Below are 20,538 nucleotides of genomic sequence, written 5' to 3'. Positions count from 1 at the left end.
CTTTGGTATCAGGGTGTATCCATGACGTGGCACAGTTGATTTTCAGTGGGCAGCCATCAAACACCTTGGAGAAACAGGCTCCCATCTATAGATAGAATATAGAGACCAAATGAGAGCGCAAACAAACCCAAACCCAAAACCTGGATTGCAATATCTCCTTGTCCACAGACTGCTCCCAGGGTAAGGAAACTAAATATGTTTATTTTGGAGAAAGAAAATTGTGAACTATCCGCTTAAGTATCGTCTTTAGATGGATCATGTTTAAAATGTCAGCCAGGGTATTTTAAAGTGAATTTGAGAGATGGATAACCACAATACACACACATGACCACAAAAACTAGAGCATGACCACAAGCACGGTTGGATCCAGAGTCCACTGTTACTATGACAGTCCAGAGTCCACTGTTACTATGACAGTTCAGAGACAGTCCAGAGTCCACTGTTACTATGACAGTCCAGAGTCCACTGTTACTATGACAGTCCAGAGTCCACTGTTACTATGACAGTCCAGAGTCCACTGTTACTATGACAGTTCAGACAGTCCAGAGTCCACTGTTACTATGACAGTCCAGAGTCCACTGTTACTATGACAGTCCAGAGTCCACTGTTACTATGACAGTCCAGAGTCCACTGTTACTATGACAGTTCAGACAGTCCAGAGTCCACTGTTACTATGACAGTCCAGAGTCCACTGTTACTATGACAGTCCAGAGTCCACTGTTACTATGACAGTCCAGAGTCCACTGTTACTATGACAGTCCAGAGTCCACTGTTACTATGACAGTCCAGAGTCCACTGTTACTATGACAGTCCAGAGTCCACTGTTACTATGACAGTCCAGAGTCCACTGTTACTATGACAGTTCAGACAGTCCAGAGTCCACTGTTACTATGACAGTCCAGAGTCCACTGTTACTATGACAGTCCAGAGTCCACTGTTACTATGACAGTCCAGAGTCCACTGTTACTATGACAGTTCAGACAGTCCAGAGTCCACTGTTACTATGACAGTCCAGAGTCCACTGTTACTATGACAGTCCAGAGTCCACTGTTACTATGACAGTCCAGAGTCCACTGTTACTATGACAGTCCAGAGTCCACTGTTACTATGACAGTCCAGAGTCCACTGTTATTATGACAGTCCAGAGTCCACTGTTATTATGACAGTTCACAGACAGTGTTATGACAGTTTCATTTACATTTAAGTCATTTAACAGACGCTCTTATCCAGAGCGACTTACAGTAGTGATACATGTTCATACTTTTTAATTTTATTTCTCCCATACTGGTCCCCCTGTGGGAATCGAACCCACAACCCTGGCGTCGCAAGCGCCATGCTCTACCAACTGAGCTACACGGGATCAGTCCAGTCCAGTCTAACCACAAACAATATATACATTCATCATATTGTTTACACATCAGAGTCTTCCAGATCCAACAGGAATGTGTCCTGCTGGGGGGGACAGCGGAGGGACACAGGGACAATAGACACAGTCTGATAGATACAGTTACCGTCCCAAATGGCACCCCCTTTCCCCTATTTAGTGCACTACTTTTGACCAGGGCCCATATGACCCTGGTCAAAAGTAGTGCACTATGAAGGGAATGTGGGGGGGGGGTGCCATTTGGGACGCAGCTTCAAGAATCGTGGAGACGGGCCACTCACCAGGACTTTAGGTGTGGGAGGCAGGCCGTTGATAGCTGGTTTCTGAGGAGAAACAAACAGCCACACATCAGACTGGATGAAGAGTGGAGGACACACAAAGTAAAACACTACATACTGTGTTGACGGGAGACGGTTTGCCAAGCCTAGCGCTGGGCCCCTTTTCATTTCTATACGATTGACTGTTGACTTCAAGCACCCTTTCATTGTCTGCGTCACAAATGACACCCTATTCCGATCCCTATAAGCCCTGTTCAAAAGTAGTGCACTATATAGGGAATAGGGTACCATTTGGCATGCAGATTCAGTGTCATTATGTTATCATATTCTCTTCTCTCCCTTTCAACGAGATCCAGCACCATATTTGACAGTCGGTTTGGGGTTCTTTTCTGCTTATGCATTCTCATTTCGACGCCAAATCCACCACTGGTGTGCTCGGCCAAAGAGCTTTATTTTCATGTCAATCCAACAAATGTAAAAACGCCTGTAGTTTGCTAAACGGCATTGACACTTGGATTGTAACTGGTGCTTTGATCAGATGACATAAAAATAGACCTCTTTGGCCGAGCACACCAGTGGTGGGTTTGGCGTCGGAATGAGAACGCATAAGCATAAAAGAACCCCAAACCGACTGTAAAATATGGTGCTGGATCTTTGATGTTATGGGGCTATTTTCCTTCCACTGGTCCTGGGACGCTTGTTATGGTCAACGGTATCATGAACTTTACCCAGTACCAGGACATTTTAGCCAAAAACCTTGTTGCATCTGCCAGGAGGCTGAAACGGGTCTGCAAGTGGATCTTCCAGCAAGACAATAACCCCAAGCACACATTAACATCTAAAAAGAAATTGTTAATTTGCCACAAAATCAATATTTTCTAATGGCCATCTCAGTTTCCTGACTTGAAACCCATTGAAGAGGGCAGTCCATAAGCGCAGCTCCGAGACAGGAATGTGTCGAGGCACAGATCTGGGGAAGGGTACCAAAAAATTTGTGCAGCATTGAAGGTCCCCAAGAACACAGTGGCCTCCATCATTCTTAAATGGAAGAAGTTTGGAACCACCAAGACTCTTCCTAGAGCTGGCCGCCCGGCCAAACTGACCAAGAACCCGATGGTCACTCTGACAGAGCTCCAGAGTTCCTCTGTGGATATGGGAGAAACTTCCAGAAGGACAACCATCTCTGCAGCATTCCACCAATCAGGCCTTTATGGTAGAGTGGCCAGACGGAAGCCACTCCTCAGTAAAAGGCACATGACAGCCCGCTTGGAGTTTGCCAAAAGGCACCCAAATTACTCTCAGACCATGAGAAACAAGATTCTCTGGTCTGATGAAACCAAGATTGAACTCTTTGGCCTGAATGCCAAGCGTCACGTCTGGAGGAAACCTGACACCATCCCTACGGTGAAGCATGGTGGTGGCAGCATCATGCTGTGGGGATGTTTTTCAGCGGCAGGGACTAGGAGACTAGTCAGGATCGAGGGAAAGATGAATGGAGCAAAGTATAGAGAGATCCTTGATGAAAACCTGCTCCAGAGCTCTCAGGACCTCAGACTGGGGCGAAGGTTCACCTTCCAACAGGACAACGACCCTAAGCACACAGCCAAGACAACGCAGGAGTGGCTTCAGGACAAGTCTCTGAATGTCCTTGAGTGGCCCAGCCAGAGCCCGGACTTGAACCCGATCGAACATCTCTGGAGAGACCTGAAAATAGCTGTGCAGCGACGCTCCCCATCCAACCTGACAGAGCTTGAGAGGATCTGCAGAGAAGAATGGGAGAAACTCCCCAAATACAGGTGTGCCAAGCTTGTAGCGTCATACCTTAGAAGACTTGAGGCTGTAATCGCTTCCAAAAGTGCTTCAACAAAGTACTGAATAGATCTGAATACTTACATAAATGTGATATCAGTTTCTTATTTTTAATACATTTGCAAAAATGTCTAAAAACCTGTTTTTTGCTTTGTCATTATGGGGTATTGTGTGTAGATGGATTAGGAGGAAAAAAAATCAATTTAATCCATTTCAGAATGAGGCTATAACGTAACAAAATGTGGAAGAAGTCCTCACATGATATTCTTTCTTCTCCGTCCTGTGTGGTTGGCTGGGAGGATTATTGGGACTGTCCCCGTTCGCACTCCCATCAGAGTCATCAGGATCTGGTGAAAGACAGAAGTTACATTTCCATTTTAGTCCTTATCCAGAGTCACAATCGGTGCATTTCACGCTCTTATTCTTACAATCAGTGCGTTGAACTAGAGTAGGTAAAACAACCACATATCATCATCATCGCAAGCGGGGGGGGGAGTGGAGGGTTATATTCTAGCGTAGAACTCTCTTTGGGGGTTATATTCTAGCATAGAACTCTCTCTGGGGGTTATATTCTAGCATAGAACTCTTTGGGGGTTATATTCTAGCATAGAACTCTCTCTGGGGGTTATATTCTAGCATAGAACTCTCTTTGGGGGTTATATTCTAGCATAGAACTCTCTTTGAGGGTTATATTTAAGCAATAATGCTCGAGGGGGTGTGGTATATGGCCAATATACCACGGCTAAGGGCTGGATACAGCCCTTAGCCAAGGTATATTGGCCATATAGCACAAACCCCCGAGGTGCCTTATTGCTATTATAAACTGGTTACCAATGTAATTAGAGCAGTAAAAGTAATTGTTTCGTCATACCCGTTGTTTACGGTCTGATATACCACGGCTGTCAGCCAATCAGCATTCTGGGCTCGAACCACCCAGTTTATAATCTAGCATAGAACTCTCTCTGAGGGTTATACTCCCGGGTCGATATTCATGTAATAGTAAGGAATTCCCCTCGACCACGCCCACAAATTGGGGAAAACAAACATTCTTTCCTATTGACCCCCATTGTAAAAGAGCCAAATTCATAGTCGATTTTTTGTTATATAGAAATAACAAAACATGCCGAAAAGCTGCGGCGTTGTTCAATGTACATGTAACCAGGTCAAAAATCCTGACCTACGGTTCGCAATGCTCACACGTAGGGAAATAGAGCCTGGGGGAAGAGCCCTGTGACTTCCGGCTATTCAGCGTGGTAAAGTGGGAAATGTGGGGACCCGGTGTCCAGGCAGGCTACACGTAACTACAGTATTTGATCCCCTGCTGATTTTGTACGTTTGCCCACTGACAAAGACATGATCAGTCTATAATTTTAATGGTAGGTTTATTTGAACAGTGAGAGACAGAATAACAACAAATAAATCCAGAAAAACAAATGTCAAAAATGTTATAAATTGATTTGCATTTTAATGAGGGAAATAAGTATTTGACCCCTCTGCAAAACATGACATAGTACTTGGTGGCAAAACCCTTGTTGGCAATCACAGAGGTCAGACGTTTCTTGTAGTTGGCCACCAGGTTTGCACACATCTCAAGAGGGATTTTGTCCCACTCCTCTTTGCAGATCTTCTCCAAGTCATTAAGGTTTCGAGCCTGACGTTTGGCAACTCGAACCTTCAGCTCCCCTCCACAGATTTTCTATGGGATTAAGGTCTGGAGACTGGCTAGGCCACTCCAGGACCTTAATGTGCTTCTTCTTGAGCCACTCCTTTGTTGCCTTGGCCGTGTGTTTTGGGTCATTGTCATGCTGGAATACTCATCCACAACCCATTTTCAATGCCCTGGCTGAGGGAAGGAGGTTCTCACCCAAGATTTGACGGTACATGGCCCCGTCCATCGTCCCTTTGATGCGGTGAAGTTGTCCTGTCCCCTTAGCAGAAAAAACACCCCCAAAGCATAATGTTTCCACCTCCATGTTTGACGGTGGGGATGGTGTTCTTGGGGTCATAGGCAGCATTCCTCCTCCTCCAAACACGGCGAGTTGAGTTGATGCCAAAGAGCTCGATTTTGGTCTCATCTGACCACAACACTTTCACCCAGTTCTCCTCTGAATCATTCAGATGTTCATTGGCAAATTTCAGACGGGCCTGTATATGTGCTTTCTTGAGCAGGGGGACCTTGCGGGCGCTGCAGGATTTCAGTCCTTCACGGTGTAGTGTGTTACCAATTGTTTTCTTGGTGACTATGGTCCCAGCTGCCTTGAGATCATTGACAAGATCCTCCCGTGTAGTTCTGGGCTGATTACTCACCGTTCTCATGATCATTGCAACTCCACGAGGTGAGATCTTGCATGGAGCTCCAGGCCGAGGGAGATTGACAGTTATTTTGTGTTTCTAACATTTGCGAATAATCGCACCAACTGTTGTCACCTTCTCACCAAGCTGCTTGGTGATGGTCTTGTAGCCCATTCCAGCCTTGTGTAGGTCTACAATCTTGTCCCTGACATCCTTGGAGAGCTCTTTGGTCTTGGCCATGGTGGAGAGTTTGGAATCTGATTGATTGATTGCTTCTGTGGACAGGTGTCTTTTATACAGGCAGCTCGTTACCTCTATAAAAGACACCTGGGAGCCAGAAATCTTTCTGGCTCCCAGAATGCAAATCAATGCAAATCAATTTATAACATCTTTGACATGCGTTTTTCTGGATTTTTGTTGTTGTTATTCTGTATCTCACTGTTCAAATAAACCTACCATTAAAATTATAGACTGATCATGTCTTTGTCAGTGGGCAAACGTACAAAAATCAGCAGGGGATTAAATACTTTTTCCCCCTCACTGTATGTGTGTGGAAAACATTTAATTACAGGTAAGACATTTAACTTGTTTAGTATAGTTTGTTTGTAACTCCACTCACTACTTGTAGCTGTATAGTCTGTTTGTTTGTGTTGTTGGTATTGGCTAGCTTAATGTTTCCGGTTGGTTGGTAGCTAGCACTCATTCACGTGGCTGCTAACACCGTGAAGGAAGCCTTACAATATTACATTTTTCTAAGTAGTGAGAACGCTCGGGAGAAGGCAATGATGAAAACTCATCTTTAGACATGTTGTACTTTCCTTAAATGTAGTTTTGCAATTGACAAACAAGGAGACAAACAAGAGAATGGCGTTTGAAAAAGGTGACGTTTTTTTCTGTGAGCCAATGGGGTAACCTATGTAACCACAGGTTGTTTTTCCTCACAGGGGGGGCAGGGCCGCGACGTTCTATCTAATACCGACTGGGACTATATTCTAGCATAAACCTCTCTGTGGGTGGGACTCCCGAGTGGCGCAGCGGTCTAAGGCACTGAATCGCAGTGTTGCGGGCCGGCCGCCTGCAGGCTGACTTCGGTCGTCAGTTGAACGGTGTTTTCCTCCGACACATTGGTGCAGCTGGCTTCCGGGTTAAGCGGGTGTTAAGAAGTGCGGCTTGGCGGGTCATGTTTCGGAGGATGCGTGACTCGACCTTCGACTCTCCCGAGCCCGTTGGGGAGTTGCCGAGATGAGACAAGATCGTAATCACGAAATTGGGGAGAAAAAGGGGGTTAAAATAAAAAATAACTCCCTGAGGGTTATATCTAGCATATAGGATTCTCTCTGAGGGTTATATCTAGCGTATAGGATTCTCTGAGGGTTATTTCTAGCGTATAGGATTCTCTCTGAGGGTTATTTCTAGCGTATAGGATTCTCTGAGGGTTATTTCTAGCGTATAGGATTCTCTGAGGGTTATTTCTAGCGTATAGGATTCTCTCTGAGGGTTATATCTAGCGTATAGGATTCTCTCTGAGGGTTATTTCTAGCATATAGGATTCTCTCTGAGGGTTATTTCTAGCGTATAGGATTCTCTGAGGGTTATTTCTAGCGTATAGGATTCTCTGAGGGTTATTTCTAGCGTATAGGATTCTCTCTGAGGGTTATATCTAGCGTATAGGATTCTCTCTGAGGGTTATTTCTAGCGTATAGGATTCTCTCTGAGGGTTATTTCTAGCGTATAGGATTCTCTGAGGGTTATATCTAGCGTATAGGATTCTCTCTGAGGGTTACATCTAGCATATAGTATTCTCTCTGAGGGTTACATCTAGCATATAGTATTCTCTCTGAGGGTTACATCTAGCATATAGTATTCTCTCTGAGGGTTATATCTAGCATATAGTATTCTCTCTGAGGGTTATTTCTAGCATATAGGATTCTCTCTGAGGGTTATATCTAGCGTATAGGATACTCTGTGGGTTATTTCTAGCGTATAGTATTCTCTCTGAGGGTTATTTCTAGCGTATAGGATTCTCTCTGAGGGTTATATCTAGCGTATAGGATTCTCTCTGAGGGTTATATCTAGCATATAGTATTCTCTCTGAGGGTTATATCTAGCATATAGTATTCTCTCTGAGGGTTATTTCTAGCATATAGGATTCTCTCTGAGGGTTATATCTAGCATATAGGATTCTCTGAGGGTTATTTCTAGCGTATAGGATTCTCTGAGGGTTCTATCTAGCGTATAGGATTCTCTGAGGGTTATATCTAGCATATAGGATTCTCTCTGAGGGTTATATCTAGCGTATAGTATTCTCTCTGAGGGTTATTTCTAGCGTATAGGATTCTCTGAGGGTTATTTCTAGCGTATAGGATTCTCTGAGGGTTATATCTAGCATATAGGATTCTCTCTGAGGGTTATATCTAGCGTATAGTATTCTCTCTGAGGGTTATATCTAGCATATAGTATTCTCTCTGAAGGTATTGAACCACTACATGTGAATACTACAAAATATCCACACCACAAGCACAGTTAGATACACCTTCTTTCCTTTGAATACGTTTGAATTACTGACAAATACGTAGTTTGAATAACTGATAGCTTGGAATAGGAGCGATATTTTCTAATTTAGAGAATGTAGTCGTATCCTCAATCAATTCAACAAGTGACCCAGACATACTGTAAGAGAACATGGTGAGGTGTGTGTGTGTGCACATGTCTGTGTGTGTGTGTGTGTGTATGTGGGTGCGCTTGTGTGCGCGTGGCGTGTGTGCGAAATAATATAATATGCCATTTAGCAGACGCTTTTATCCAAAGCGACTTACAGTCATGCGTGCATAATTTTTTTTTTTTTTGTGTATGGGTGGTCCCGGGGATCGAACCGACTACCTTGGCGTTACAAGCGCCGTGCTCTACCAGCTGAGCTACTGAGAACCACGAAAGTCTGTGTGTGTCTGTGTGCCCTTACCAGGGTCTGAGGATGTGGACGTAGTTAGCCGGCCGGGGCTGCTGACGCTGGCTGACTGGTAGTGCGGAGCAGAGTGATCCACCTTACAATTACAAAAGCTTTATTATTGCATTTGTTTAGCATTTTAAGCTTCACAATGTCATTTAAAAACACACAGAATATCATGAATCGTCAAACATTGTAATAGAAAAATATATACAGTACATAAACACATACCTTGTTGCCCTGCTCTGGGGTGCTCAGTCTCCAGGGGTACAGGCCTGGACCGGGACTGTTCTCTGAGCCTGGAAACCTCCTCACCGTCGCACACCTCTCATCACTCACACCTGGCTCATCTGACAAACTGTTCAGGTGAGGCTGAACGTGAGAGGAGGAGAAGGAGAGGAAGAGGAGAGGAAGAGGGGGGAGGAAGAAGAGAACAGAGGAGAGGATGAAGAGAACAGAGGAGAGGAAGGGAGAGGAAGAGGGGGAGGAGGAGAGGAAGAGGGGGAGGAGGAGAGGAAAAGGGGGAAGGAGAGGAGGAGGAAGAGGAGGAGAGATAGGAGAGGAGGAGGAAGAGGAGCGAGAGAGGAGAAGAAGAAGGAAAGAAAGGGGTTATGTACTCGCCTATTTCTCAGGTATATGCAGAACAGTGTTTCCTCTGCAGTGGGGGCAAAAGGTTGGGGGGGTCCTTTTATATAGAAGAACTGAGAAGATCAGTTCTGGTGACTTTCTTAGAGGACATTCTACTCCAAAATGAACAAAAAATAAAAATTATGCTGACACCATCTAAAATATAATTTCCACCTCCAGAAATGAGTCCATTAACATAACATTATTTGTGTAAATTATTTTAACATATTGGACCATGCATATAGCCTATGCGTGGTCCATATCACCAGGTATGCTATTAGCAATAAGCATTATCACCTGTAGTCCAACGGATGCAGCATAGTGGCTATAAATAAATAGGCTGAGGTATGAGGTTGCCTATCTGCATTTAACCTATTGGGCTAATCATTAGCCAGATTTCAAATGTGATCTTTTAACTAATTAGTATCATATTGATGAATTTGATGTCCCAAAAAACATGCATAAACACAGTGAATATAATGTAGCTACCCATTAGGGTAACTTGGGGTAATACTCCTCCTTCCTGTACTTCTCACAGAACCCACTTAATGTCAAAAACATTTCACCCCAACACTTTCCCTGGTTGCCACTACTCTTGAGCACCCCAAAAATATAATTAGTCTGATCACAATTGTTTAAGTCACTCCCCAAAAATTATTTTGAGGTAGCGTAGCGTGTTACCCCAAATTACCCAGGAGTTGAGAAATAAATAAAGTTGGAGTGGAAAGCGGGGGTCCCCCTCTTTCGAACAAAGGCCATTAAAATTCCTGTTTTCCCCGCAATTGCAAGAATTGTTGTGCATTGACTGCTTGTCACAATGTGTGTTTCCCTCCCTATGGCTCTCGTGACTTCAATGGGCCTCGAGAGGAATATTTATGTCACATAGAACACACAACAACAAGCCAACCAGGTAAATAGATCAACTATTCTACTATGGGGTTGTCAGAATCTTCTATCCATTACTCTTTTTGTGAGCAGAGGAACTTCAAAGTGCGCCTCGGCAAAACACTTTTTTAATGTTACATATTTTTGGGCTGCGGCAGCAATGATTTTGCAGCGGAAACACTGATGCAGAAAACCCAAGTATATATAGTGAATAAGGTTTAATCTCTGGAGGTAGAGGAGGAACATTAGGTTTTACCTTTGGAGGTAGAGGAGGTGGGATTCCTTGCTTGAGGGTCGACCTAGAATGGGAAGAGACCAAACAGTCAGGCAGCTGGCAGGGGATATTTGTGTGTGTGTGTGTGTGTGAGACTGTGTGTGTGTTTGTGTGAGACTGTGTGTGTGTGTGTGAGACTGTGTGTGTGTGTGTGTGTGTGTGTGTGTGTAGAGACTGTGTGTGTGTGTGTGGAGACTGTGTGTGTGTGTGTGTGTGTGTGTGTGTGTGTGTGTGTGTGTGTGTGTGTGAGACTGTGTGTGTGTGTGTGTGTGCGAGACTGTGTGTGTGTCTGTGTGTGAGACTGTGTGTGTGTGAGACTGTGTGTGTGTGTGAGACTGTGTGTGTGTGTGTGTGAGACTGTGTGTGTGTGAGACTGTGTGTGTGTGTGTGTGAGACTGTGTGTGTGTGTGTGTGTGTGTGTGACTGTGTGTGTGTGTGTGTGTGTGAGACTGTGTGTGTGTGAGACTGTGTGTGTGTGTGAGACTGTGTGTGTGTGTGTGTGAGACTGTGTGTGTGTGTGTGAGACTGTGTGTCTGTGTGTCTGTGTGTGTGTGCGTCTGTGTTTGTGTGTGTGTCTGTGTGTGTGTGTGTGTGTGTGTGTGTGAGACTGTGTGTGTGAGACTGTGTGTGTGTTGTGTGTGAGACTGTGTGTGAGACTGTGTGTGTGTGTGTTCTTATATTTGAGACTGTATTGGGACCACAACTTATATAAACACCTTTCGTATTAGGACCTTTGGACAAGTTAGGACCAAAAGCATGGTCCTCACAAGGCAAACCACTGGAATAGCCTGGAAATAGCATGCTAATATGCCTGGTTTGAAAATCAAGTAAAACTGTCATGGTCCTAATAAGGCGGTATTTTTGTAGGCCCCCTATGGGGGACACACAGTACTGCAATGTTGTATCATTGGATGGCCGAGAACATCAAGCGCCCTCTATAGGGAACATATAGTATTGCAGTATTTTCTCATTGGATGGCAGAGAACATCTTGATTTTTCTGATTGGACTGTAGAAGCTGGCTCAGGGATTTGTTGTGATTGTCAACATCCATATGTTGACAATCACTGACTGCAACTGACAAAGCAAGAAGGTCGCTAAAATCAGCCTTTTTTAATCAGTTTAATATGCTCAATTGTATTATTAAATTCAGCCTACTCTAGTAATCAGTTAATGTTTAATGCTAAATATCATGTCATGTTATACTGAATACCAGTGCTAAATAATTCATGCTTTTTGGGATTGGTTTAACCCTTAACAGTGAAAACTTATTAGAAAACCAGGTTTTTCTCCGTTTTCTTTGCCCTTTTGGGAACCCTTACAAATTCAATCTAGGTAGTGGTATGTATCCATGTGTACAGTTGTGGTCAAAAGTTTTGAGAATGACACAAATATTAATTTTCACAAAGTCTGCTGCCTCAGTTTTTATGATGGCAATTTGCATATACTCCAGAATGTTATGAAGAGTGATCAGATGAATTGCAATTAATTGCAAAGTCCCTCTTTGCCATGAAATGTCCACTGCATTTCAGCCCTGCCACAAAAGGACCAGCTGACATCATGTCAGTGATTCTCTCGTTAACACTGGTGAGAGTGTTGACGAGGACAAGGCTGGAGATCACTCTGTCATGCTGATTGAGTTAGAATAACAGACTGGAAGCTTTAAAAGGAGGGTGGTGCTTGAAATCATTGTTCTTCCTCTGTTAACCATGGTTACCTGCAAGGAAACGCGTGCCGTCATCATTGCTTTGCACAAAAAGGGCTTCACAGGCAAGGATATTGCTGCTAGTAAGATTGCACCTAAATCAACCATTTATCGGATCATCAAGAACTTCAAGGAGAGAGATTCAATTGTTGTGAAGAAGACAAAGGAAATGATTGTGGACTACAGGAAAAAAAAAGGACTGAGCACGCCCCCATTCTCATCGACGGGGCTGTAGTGGAACAGGTTGAGAGCTTCAAGTTCCTCGGTGTCCACATCACCAACTAACTATCATGGTCCAAACACACTAAGACAGTCATGAAGAGGGCACGACAAAACCTATTCCCCCTCAGGAGACTGAAAAGATTTGCCATGGGTCCTCAGATCCTCAAAAAGTTATACAGCTGCACCATCGAGAGCATCCTGACTGGTTGCATCACCGCCTGGTATGGCAACTGCTCGGCCTCCGACCGCAAGGCACTACAGAGGGTAGTGCGTACGGCCCAGTACATCACTGGGGTCAAGCTTCCTGCCATCCAGGACCTCTATACCAGGTGGTGTCAGAGGAAGGCCCTAGAAATGGTCAAAGACTCAAGCCACCCTAGTCATAAACTGTTCTCTCTGCTACCGCACAGCAAGCGGTACCGGAGCGCCAAGTCTAGGTCCAAAAGGCATGTGGCAAATAAAATGTGATTTGATTTGATTCAATTGTTGTGAAGAAGGCTTCAGGGCGCCCAAGAAAGTCCAGCAAGCGCCTGACCGTCTCCTAAAGTTGATTCAGCTGCGGGATCGGGGCACCACCAGTGCAGAGCTTGCTCAGGAATGGCAGCAGGCAGGTGTAAGTGCATCTGCATGCACAGTGAGGCGAAGACTTTTGGAGGATGGCCTGGTGTCAAGAAGGGCAGCGAGGAAGCCACTTCTCTCCTGGAAAAACATCAGGGACAGACTGATATTCTGCAAAAGGTACAGGGATTGGACTGCTGAGGATTGGGGTCATTTCCGATTGTTTGGGGCATCCGGAAAAAAGCTTGTCCGGAGAAGACAAGGTGAGCACTACCATCAGTCCTGTGTCATGCCAACAGTAAAGCATCCTGAGACCATTCATGTGTGGGGTTGCTTCTCAGCCAAGGGAGTGGGCTCACTCACAATTTTGCCTAAGAACACAGCCATGAATAAAGAATGGTACCAACACATCCTCCGAGAGCAACTTCTCCCAACCATCCAACAACAGTTTGGTGATGAACAATGCCTTTTCCAGCATGATGGAGCACCTTGCCATAAGGCAAAAGTGATAACTAAGTGGCTCGGGGAACATGGCCAGGAAACTCCCCAGACCTTAATCCCATTGAGAATTTGTGGTCAATCCTCAAGAGGCGGGTGGACAAACAAAAACCCACAAATTCTGAAAACTCCAAGCATTGATTATGCAAGACTGGACTGCCATCAGTCAGGATGTGGCCCAGAAGTTAATTGACAGCATGCCAGGGCGGATTGCAGAGGTCTTGAAAAAGAAGGGTCAACACTGCAAATATTGACTCTTTGCATAAACTAAATGTAATTGTCAATAAAAGCCTTTGACACTTATGGAATGCTTGTAATTATACTTCAGTATACAATAGTAACATCTTACAAAAATATCTAAAAACACTGAAGCAGCAAACTTTGTGAAGACCAATACTTGTCATTCACAAAACGTTTGACCACGACTGTAGTCTAGGATGCCACCTCACCCCTTTATGGTATTCTGAATTGAATATATTTCCAGATTATGGTTGGGGGCCACCAGAGAGGTCCTAGGACAAGGCCCAAAATGAAGCCTGACCTAAATTTAAGGTGCTTTTGGGTGACAGCGGCAGAACCGTTGAAGCTAGAAACACAATTCAACCACAGGAACGTTCCTATGGTCCTCCCGATCTGTGCAAGCCTACCCTTGACCATGTGGAATGAACCCTTTACAGTGAAAACAGGGTGTAATTCTTCTAACAGTTGACCTTGACCTCTCTCCCCATAGGAATACATTGCCTGTTGCCCTAACTTCAATTGGGGTCATAGGGGCTGTTACGAAGGGTTAAAAATGTCACATCTTTCCATAATTTCATATATGTGATTAGGCAACCCTCATGAACCGGTACACATTAGAAAACCTGGTTTTTCTGAGGTTCAAGCTAAGTACAGTGGCTTGCGAAAGTATTCACCCCCTTGGCATTTTTCCTATTTTGTTGCCTTACAACCTGGAATTAATATGGATTTTTGGGGGGTTTGTATTATTTGATTTACACAACATGCCTACCACTTTGAAGATGCAGAATATTTTTTTGTGTGAGCCACCTTTTGCAGCAATTACAGCTGCAAGTCTCTTGGGGTATGTCTCTATAAGCTTGGCACATCTAGCCACTGGGATTTTTGCCCATTCTTCAAGGCAAAACTGCTCCAGCTCCTTCAAGTTGGATGGGTTCCGCTGGTGTACAGCAATCTTTCAGTCATACCATAGATTCTCAATTGGATTGAGGTCTGGACTTTGACTAGGCCATTCCAAGACATTTAAATGTTTCCCCTTAAACCACTCAAGTGTTCCTTTAGCAGTATGCTTAGGGTCATTGTCCTATTGGAAGGTGAACCTCCGTCCCAGTCTCAAATCTCTGGAAGACTGAAACAGGTTTCCCTCAAAAATTTCCCTGTATTTAGCGCCATCCATCATTCCTTCAATTCTGACCAGTTTCCCAGTCCCTACCGATGAAAAACATCCCCACAGCATGATGCTGCCACCACCATGCTTAACTGTGGGGATGGTGTTCTCGGGGTGATGAGAGGTGTTGGGTTTGCACCAGACATAGTGTTTTCCTTGATGGCCAAAAAGCTCAATTTTAGTCTCATCTGACCAGAGTACCTTCTTCCATATGTTTGGGGAGACTCCCACATGCCTTTTGGCGAACACCAAACGTGTTTGCTTATTTTTTTCTTTAAGCAATGGCTTTTTTTCTGGCCAGTCTTCCGTAAAGCCCAGCTCTGTGGAGTGTACGGCTTAAAGTGGTCCTATGGACAGATACTCCAATCTCCGCTGTGGAGCTTTGCAGCTCCTTCAGGGTTATATTTGGTCTCTTCGTTGCCTCTCTGATTAATGCCCTCCTTGCCTGGTCCGTGAGTTTTGGCTTGTCAGGTTTGTTGTGGTGCCAGATTCTTTCAAAAAAAAAAAAAATGGATTTAATGGTGCTCCGTGGGATGTTCAAAGTTTCAGATATTTTTTTATAACCCAACCCTGATCTGTACTTCTCCACAACTTTGTCTCTGACCTGTTTGGAGAGCTCCTTGGTCTTCATGGTGCCACTTGCATGGTGGTGCCACTTGCTTAGTGGTGTTGCAGACTCTGGGGCCTTTCAGAACAGGTGTATATATACACTGAGATCATGTGACAGATCATGTGACACTTAGATTGCACACAGGTGGACTTTATTTAACTAATTATGTGACTTCTGAAGGTAATTGGTTGCACCAGATCTTATTTAGGGGCTTCATAGCAAAGGGGGTGAATAGATATGCACGCACCACTTTTCCGTAATTTCATTTTTTTTTCACTTCACCAATTTGGACAATTTAGTGTATGTCCATTCCATGCAATCCAAATAAAAATCTATTTAAATGACAGGTTGTAATGCAACAAAATAGGAAAAACGCCAAGGGCGATGAATACTTTTGCAAGGTACTGCAAGGATATTCATCAATTTCTAGTCTTTCACGCTATTAAGGGGATTTGTCTGGGGGGTCATAGCTTAAACATGTCTATGACGATGAGCTAATCGGACCATGGATATAAGAAGGCTTGCCCCTGAACACTTGTAACTTAACTGCACTCCTGACATCATACTTGAGTATTGAGCCAATAGCAGCATCTATATACACTGCTAAAAAATAATAAAGGGAACACTAAAATAACACATCCTAGATATGAATGAATGAAATAATCTTATTAAATACTTTTTTCTTTACATAGTTGAATGTGCTGACAACAAAATCACACAAAAATTATCAATGGAAATCAAATGTATCAACCCATGGAGGTCTAGATTTGGAGTCACACTCAAAATTAAAGTGGAAAACCACACTACAGGCTGATCCAACTTTGATGTAATGTCCTTAAAACAAGTCAAAATGAGGCTCAGTAGTGTGTGTGGCATCCACGTGCCTGTATGACCTCCCTACAATTCTTATGTCATGCAATAAAATGCAAATTAATTACTTAAAAATCATACAATGTGATTTTCTGGATTTTTGTTTTAGATTCTGTCTCTCACAGTTGAAGTGTACCTATGATAAAAAATTACAGACCTCTACATGCTTTGTAAGTAGGAAAACCTGCAAAATCGGCAGTGTATCAAATACTTGTTCTCCCCACTGTAGTTGGCTTATATGTTTGACTTGGTGGAGTGGAGCAGAGAGGGGGATGGGAGGCTGATCATTGATTGGCTGTAGTGTAGGGTGTGTCATACAATGTATCAAAATTCCAACTGCTAGCTCAAATTCTCACTCAAATGTACCACTAATATGAAAATGTTCCACAGACTGTCTTGCAGACTACTATGCACTGACAAAACATTTAGTGTTACAAATCAAAGATTAACATTAAAATATGTGATTTCAAATGACTAAATTAAGTTCAGACAAGCCTGTTATGTGCTCTCTAACACAAACATAAACTGTGTTGTTGTCAACCATTTCACAGATCTAGGATCAGGTGACCTCCACAGAATGTTAACATTAGCCACAAATATCTGACTTCTGCAGAGTGCACAAAAGTACCAAACTACCAAAAGTTTCACAGGTCAACACATCTCTGCCCAGGGTTGCCATGTATGCTTTTTTTTGTGGTTTATTGAGGTACTTTGGAAACTTTGCCGCAGGTGAAAAGTTTTGGTCACTGGGTGCAAGTTTTTATACTACTTCTATATTGCAACTACCAACATGGCATTTAAAAAAAATCTATTCATTTCCCTGTAATCTGCTGAAATTGTGCTAGTTTTCAGGCTTTGAAGGCAGGTTTTGTGTTGACTTCCTAGAAATTCGTAATTGATCTGGCAAGCCTGTCTCTGCCTGAGCACGATCACCTCTAAAGTAGCTGTGCAGCACCTTTTTAAGGAAGAGGAGGATGGTTGCAGATGTTTGAATTCATGCAAGAAGGTAAGCTATTAACTAAACTGCTAACCAATAGTTTAGCTAAAATTGAATTTGTATTTGGTGTATTGGCAAGCAATGCATGTTCCCGTTGTCTTTATTTTTAATTAGTTAATGTTAGCTCACATATGTCTTTCGGTGGAATCCAACATGCATTGACAATGTTGTGTCAGATATACTGCGTCATGACAGATTGAAATTGGTAGGCTTATCCAAACAATTCATACATATGCAATTGTTACTTTGCATGTTTCTACCTTATACTTATTTACTGCTTGCTAAGGGTTAGCGTGCTAGCTAACGGTTAGCGTGCTAGCGATGCTAATGATGCTAGCTTCTTTTTTTTTGTATGATGCTAGCTATGGTGGCAAGCTAGCTAATAAGTTTAGCATAATTGGTAAACATGTCTTTGATTCAGAATACATCAATACATTGTGGTTAACCCAATGTTACATGCATTGGAAAATAAAATTGCTAGTGTAACTTGAATTGGTTTACAAGCAAGCCAGTTCCTTTTCATCTGTTTTGTCAAGCTATAAGCCTGCATGTGTGCTAAAATATTTAATTAAATCCCCTCATTAAATTAATATATTTAAGTTGCACCAGTTTTTTATAGCCCTTACCCAAAGACAATTTTTTTCCATTGGAATAATTTGGATGAAAATAAGAAATATGTGAAAGAAAATAAGAAATAAGTGACCAGATTTTGTTATTGAAAAGCATGGACATTCACATATGTCCATGCTCCTTATTCCCTACACTCATTTTTAAAGATCGAAAACAAAATGGAAGATAAGAGTCCAGGAACATACAAAGCAACCAATGCGGTATGTTTTAAGGCTTAGCCTAGTTTTTAGAGTATGCTTGCTTTGCTTTAGCCAAACCACTCATACTGATTCTCTTTTAGTCTATCCATAAAAGCAGATTCAGTTTCAGTTGTATCCAGGAACTTGCATAATCTGCTTATGTTATGCTTATACTTGCTTTTTTACCTTGAAAGTAGTCTTAAAAAAGGAAATTGTAACAGATGTTTGTTGGACCTCTATTAGTCAATGATATCAGTCATTGGTGTCCCCCAGCCCATCCCCGATGTTGTGTGCAGAGCAATCATGTCATTCTATTAAGTCTCAACTATTCTTTTTGTAACTTGTCTTCCTTTACAAAGGCACTGCAGAGGCTAAGAAGACGCATGGAAACTCTAAAGAATCATCATTCAACTTGTGAGGCCAGATTTGAAAAGGAAATTATAAATCCAGAAGCTCAGGTTTGTCAATTGTTTAGAGTGAGGATACTGGGGATGGTTGAATCGTTATAATATCCTATTGCCTAATTTGCACATGACTAATATCATTTTATTGTATCCTTAGATGTCAGACACTGAGGTTGCCAGTACCTCTGAGGCTGCCAGTACCGCTGGGTCGATAGTCCATGTGTTGGATGATGCACCGCCATTGATCAGAACAGACAGCATATTCGTAAGTTAAAGTGTCATTCAACACCAGCACATACTGTAAGTTCTTGTGAATCAGCTTTGTAAATCAAAGATGGGCAAGTCTGCACTTTCATCCTATATTCATTGTATTATAACAAAATCTAAATTAGAGGAGCACAGAGCCATAACTAATCAAAATGTGCCGGTGTCCAAATACTTTCTGTGTTATCTGTCTAGTTATCCAATATACTTTTTTTCTTCAATACAGTTGACCAAAGCTATGCTTGGATACAAGACTGATGACTCAATAACCAGCATTGACAACAGTGAAGATGATTATGTCCCAAGGTCATCAGAGGAAGACGATTCCGATGAATTTTCAGAACCAAAGACAAGGGTGGACAGCAGTAAACACGATGATCTAGTCTCGGAGGGATACAGTTCAGATAAATTAGCGGGTGTCAAGAGAAAGAAGCAATACAAGAAGACTATCAAGAGATGCAGAAGTTCCTCAGAAGAAAACAGCTCAAATGGAGAATCAGAACTCAAGAGAATGAAGCGATACGAAAATACTTATAAGAGATGTACTAGTTCCCCAAAGTCGAACACTAGCAGTGAATCATTGCTTGTAATGAATGTCTCAGAAGTAGATGGATCCAAAAGTACCACCAAAAAAAGCACTTCTGTCTGTTTTGCGAGCAACCGCAATCCAAAATCGCCCGTCATTTAGAACATAAACATGGGGATGAAATGGAAGTAGCTACTGCACTTCAGTTTGCAAAGAAGTCAAAAGCTAGGAGACTTCAGCTGAATCTCCTTCGCAAGAAGGGGAATCGGGCACACAACATTCAGGCACTTAAAGAAGGAAAGGGGGTTTTGGTACCATGTAAGCAAACAAGTGATGACAAGAGCAATCACCAGGACTATCAGCATTGTTTTGCCTGCCATGGGCTCTTTAAACGCAAATCTATGTGGAGGCATGTGGCAAGGTGCACACTAGCACAAAATGTTCGTAAGGAGATGCCTGGTGAAACCAGAATCCAGGCACTCTGTGCTAGTGCTCAACCGGTTGCTAAAGGAGTCAGCGAGAAGGTCTGGAAACTTGTGAGTAACATGGCTCAAGATGATGTAGCCCATGCAGTAAAAGAAGACAGATACATCTTGGCATTGGGTGAAAAAATGTACAACAAGAAAGGGGAGAACCCCTCACAACACCAGCACATTCGTCAAACTTTGCGAGAACTAGGGAGACTCGTGATTAAAGGTAGAAAGGTGACACCACTGAAAAAGATGAAGGATTATATCAACCCACAACTCTTCCACCACATCATAAAAGCTGTCAAAGAAGTGACTGGCTTTGATGAAAAGACAAACAAATTTGAAAAAGCAACCTTGGCCACAAAGCTTGGGCAAAGCATCCAGAAAATTGCAGACGTCATGGAGGGTGAAGCTCTTATTACCCAGAATGAAGAAAAGTTGAAGCTAGTCCGAGACTTCCAAGGCATCTACCGTCTTCGCTGGAATGAAATGATCTCTTCTGCTGCATATCGTACACTTGAACAGAGGAAATGGAACGCACCGTAGCTTATTCCATTAGCAGATGATGTTAAAAAAATGCACATGTACTTAGATGAAAAGCAGAAACAATACTACAACCAACTGTGCGATGAGAAAACCTCAAGAAAATTGTGCAATCTAGCAAAAGTGATACTGGCTCAGATGATTATCTTCAACAGGAAAATAGAGG

At 43.0% G+C, this 20,538-nt stretch overlaps 1 protein-coding gene and 1 long non-coding RNA gene across 3 annotated transcripts in view; one reads left to right on the top strand and one right to left on the bottom strand.

Annotated features, from left to right (window-relative positions):
• LOC121544581 (mitogen-activated protein kinase kinase kinase kinase 5) overlaps positions 1-20,538 on the bottom strand; it is a 141,913-nt gene that overhangs the window by 25,484 nt on the left and 95,891 nt on the right. For both annotated transcript variants that reach the window (XM_041854541.2, XM_041854542.2), the window contains exons 19-24: positions 10,476-10,518; positions 8,939-9,079; positions 8,723-8,804; positions 3,730-3,818; positions 1,666-1,707; positions 1-85 (exon numbers count right to left, since the gene is read on the bottom strand). In XM_041854541.2, the coding sequence (XP_041710475.1) occupies positions 1-85; positions 1,666-1,707; positions 3,730-3,818; positions 8,723-8,804; positions 8,939-9,079; positions 10,476-10,518 (482 nt within the window). The remainder of the gene's footprint in view (positions 86-1,665; positions 1,708-3,729; positions 3,819-8,722; positions 8,805-8,938; positions 9,080-10,475; positions 10,519-20,538) is intronic.
• LOC121544585 lies at positions 18,241-19,435 on the top strand. Its single transcript, XR_005996134.2, has 3 exons — positions 18,241-18,623; positions 18,727-18,834; positions 19,060-19,435. It is a non-coding gene; the product is annotated as an uncharacterized LOC121544585 (long non-coding RNA).

The sequence above is a fragment of the Coregonus clupeaformis genome, chromosome 29 (assembly GCF_020615455.1).
Source record: "Coregonus clupeaformis isolate EN_2021a chromosome 29, ASM2061545v1, whole genome shotgun sequence".
NCBI classification, from domain to species: domain Eukaryota; kingdom Metazoa; phylum Chordata; class Actinopteri; order Salmoniformes; family Salmonidae; genus Coregonus; species Coregonus clupeaformis.
Note: the sequence above shows the minus strand (reverse complement) of the source record. Positions and strands in the feature narration are given on the sequence as shown.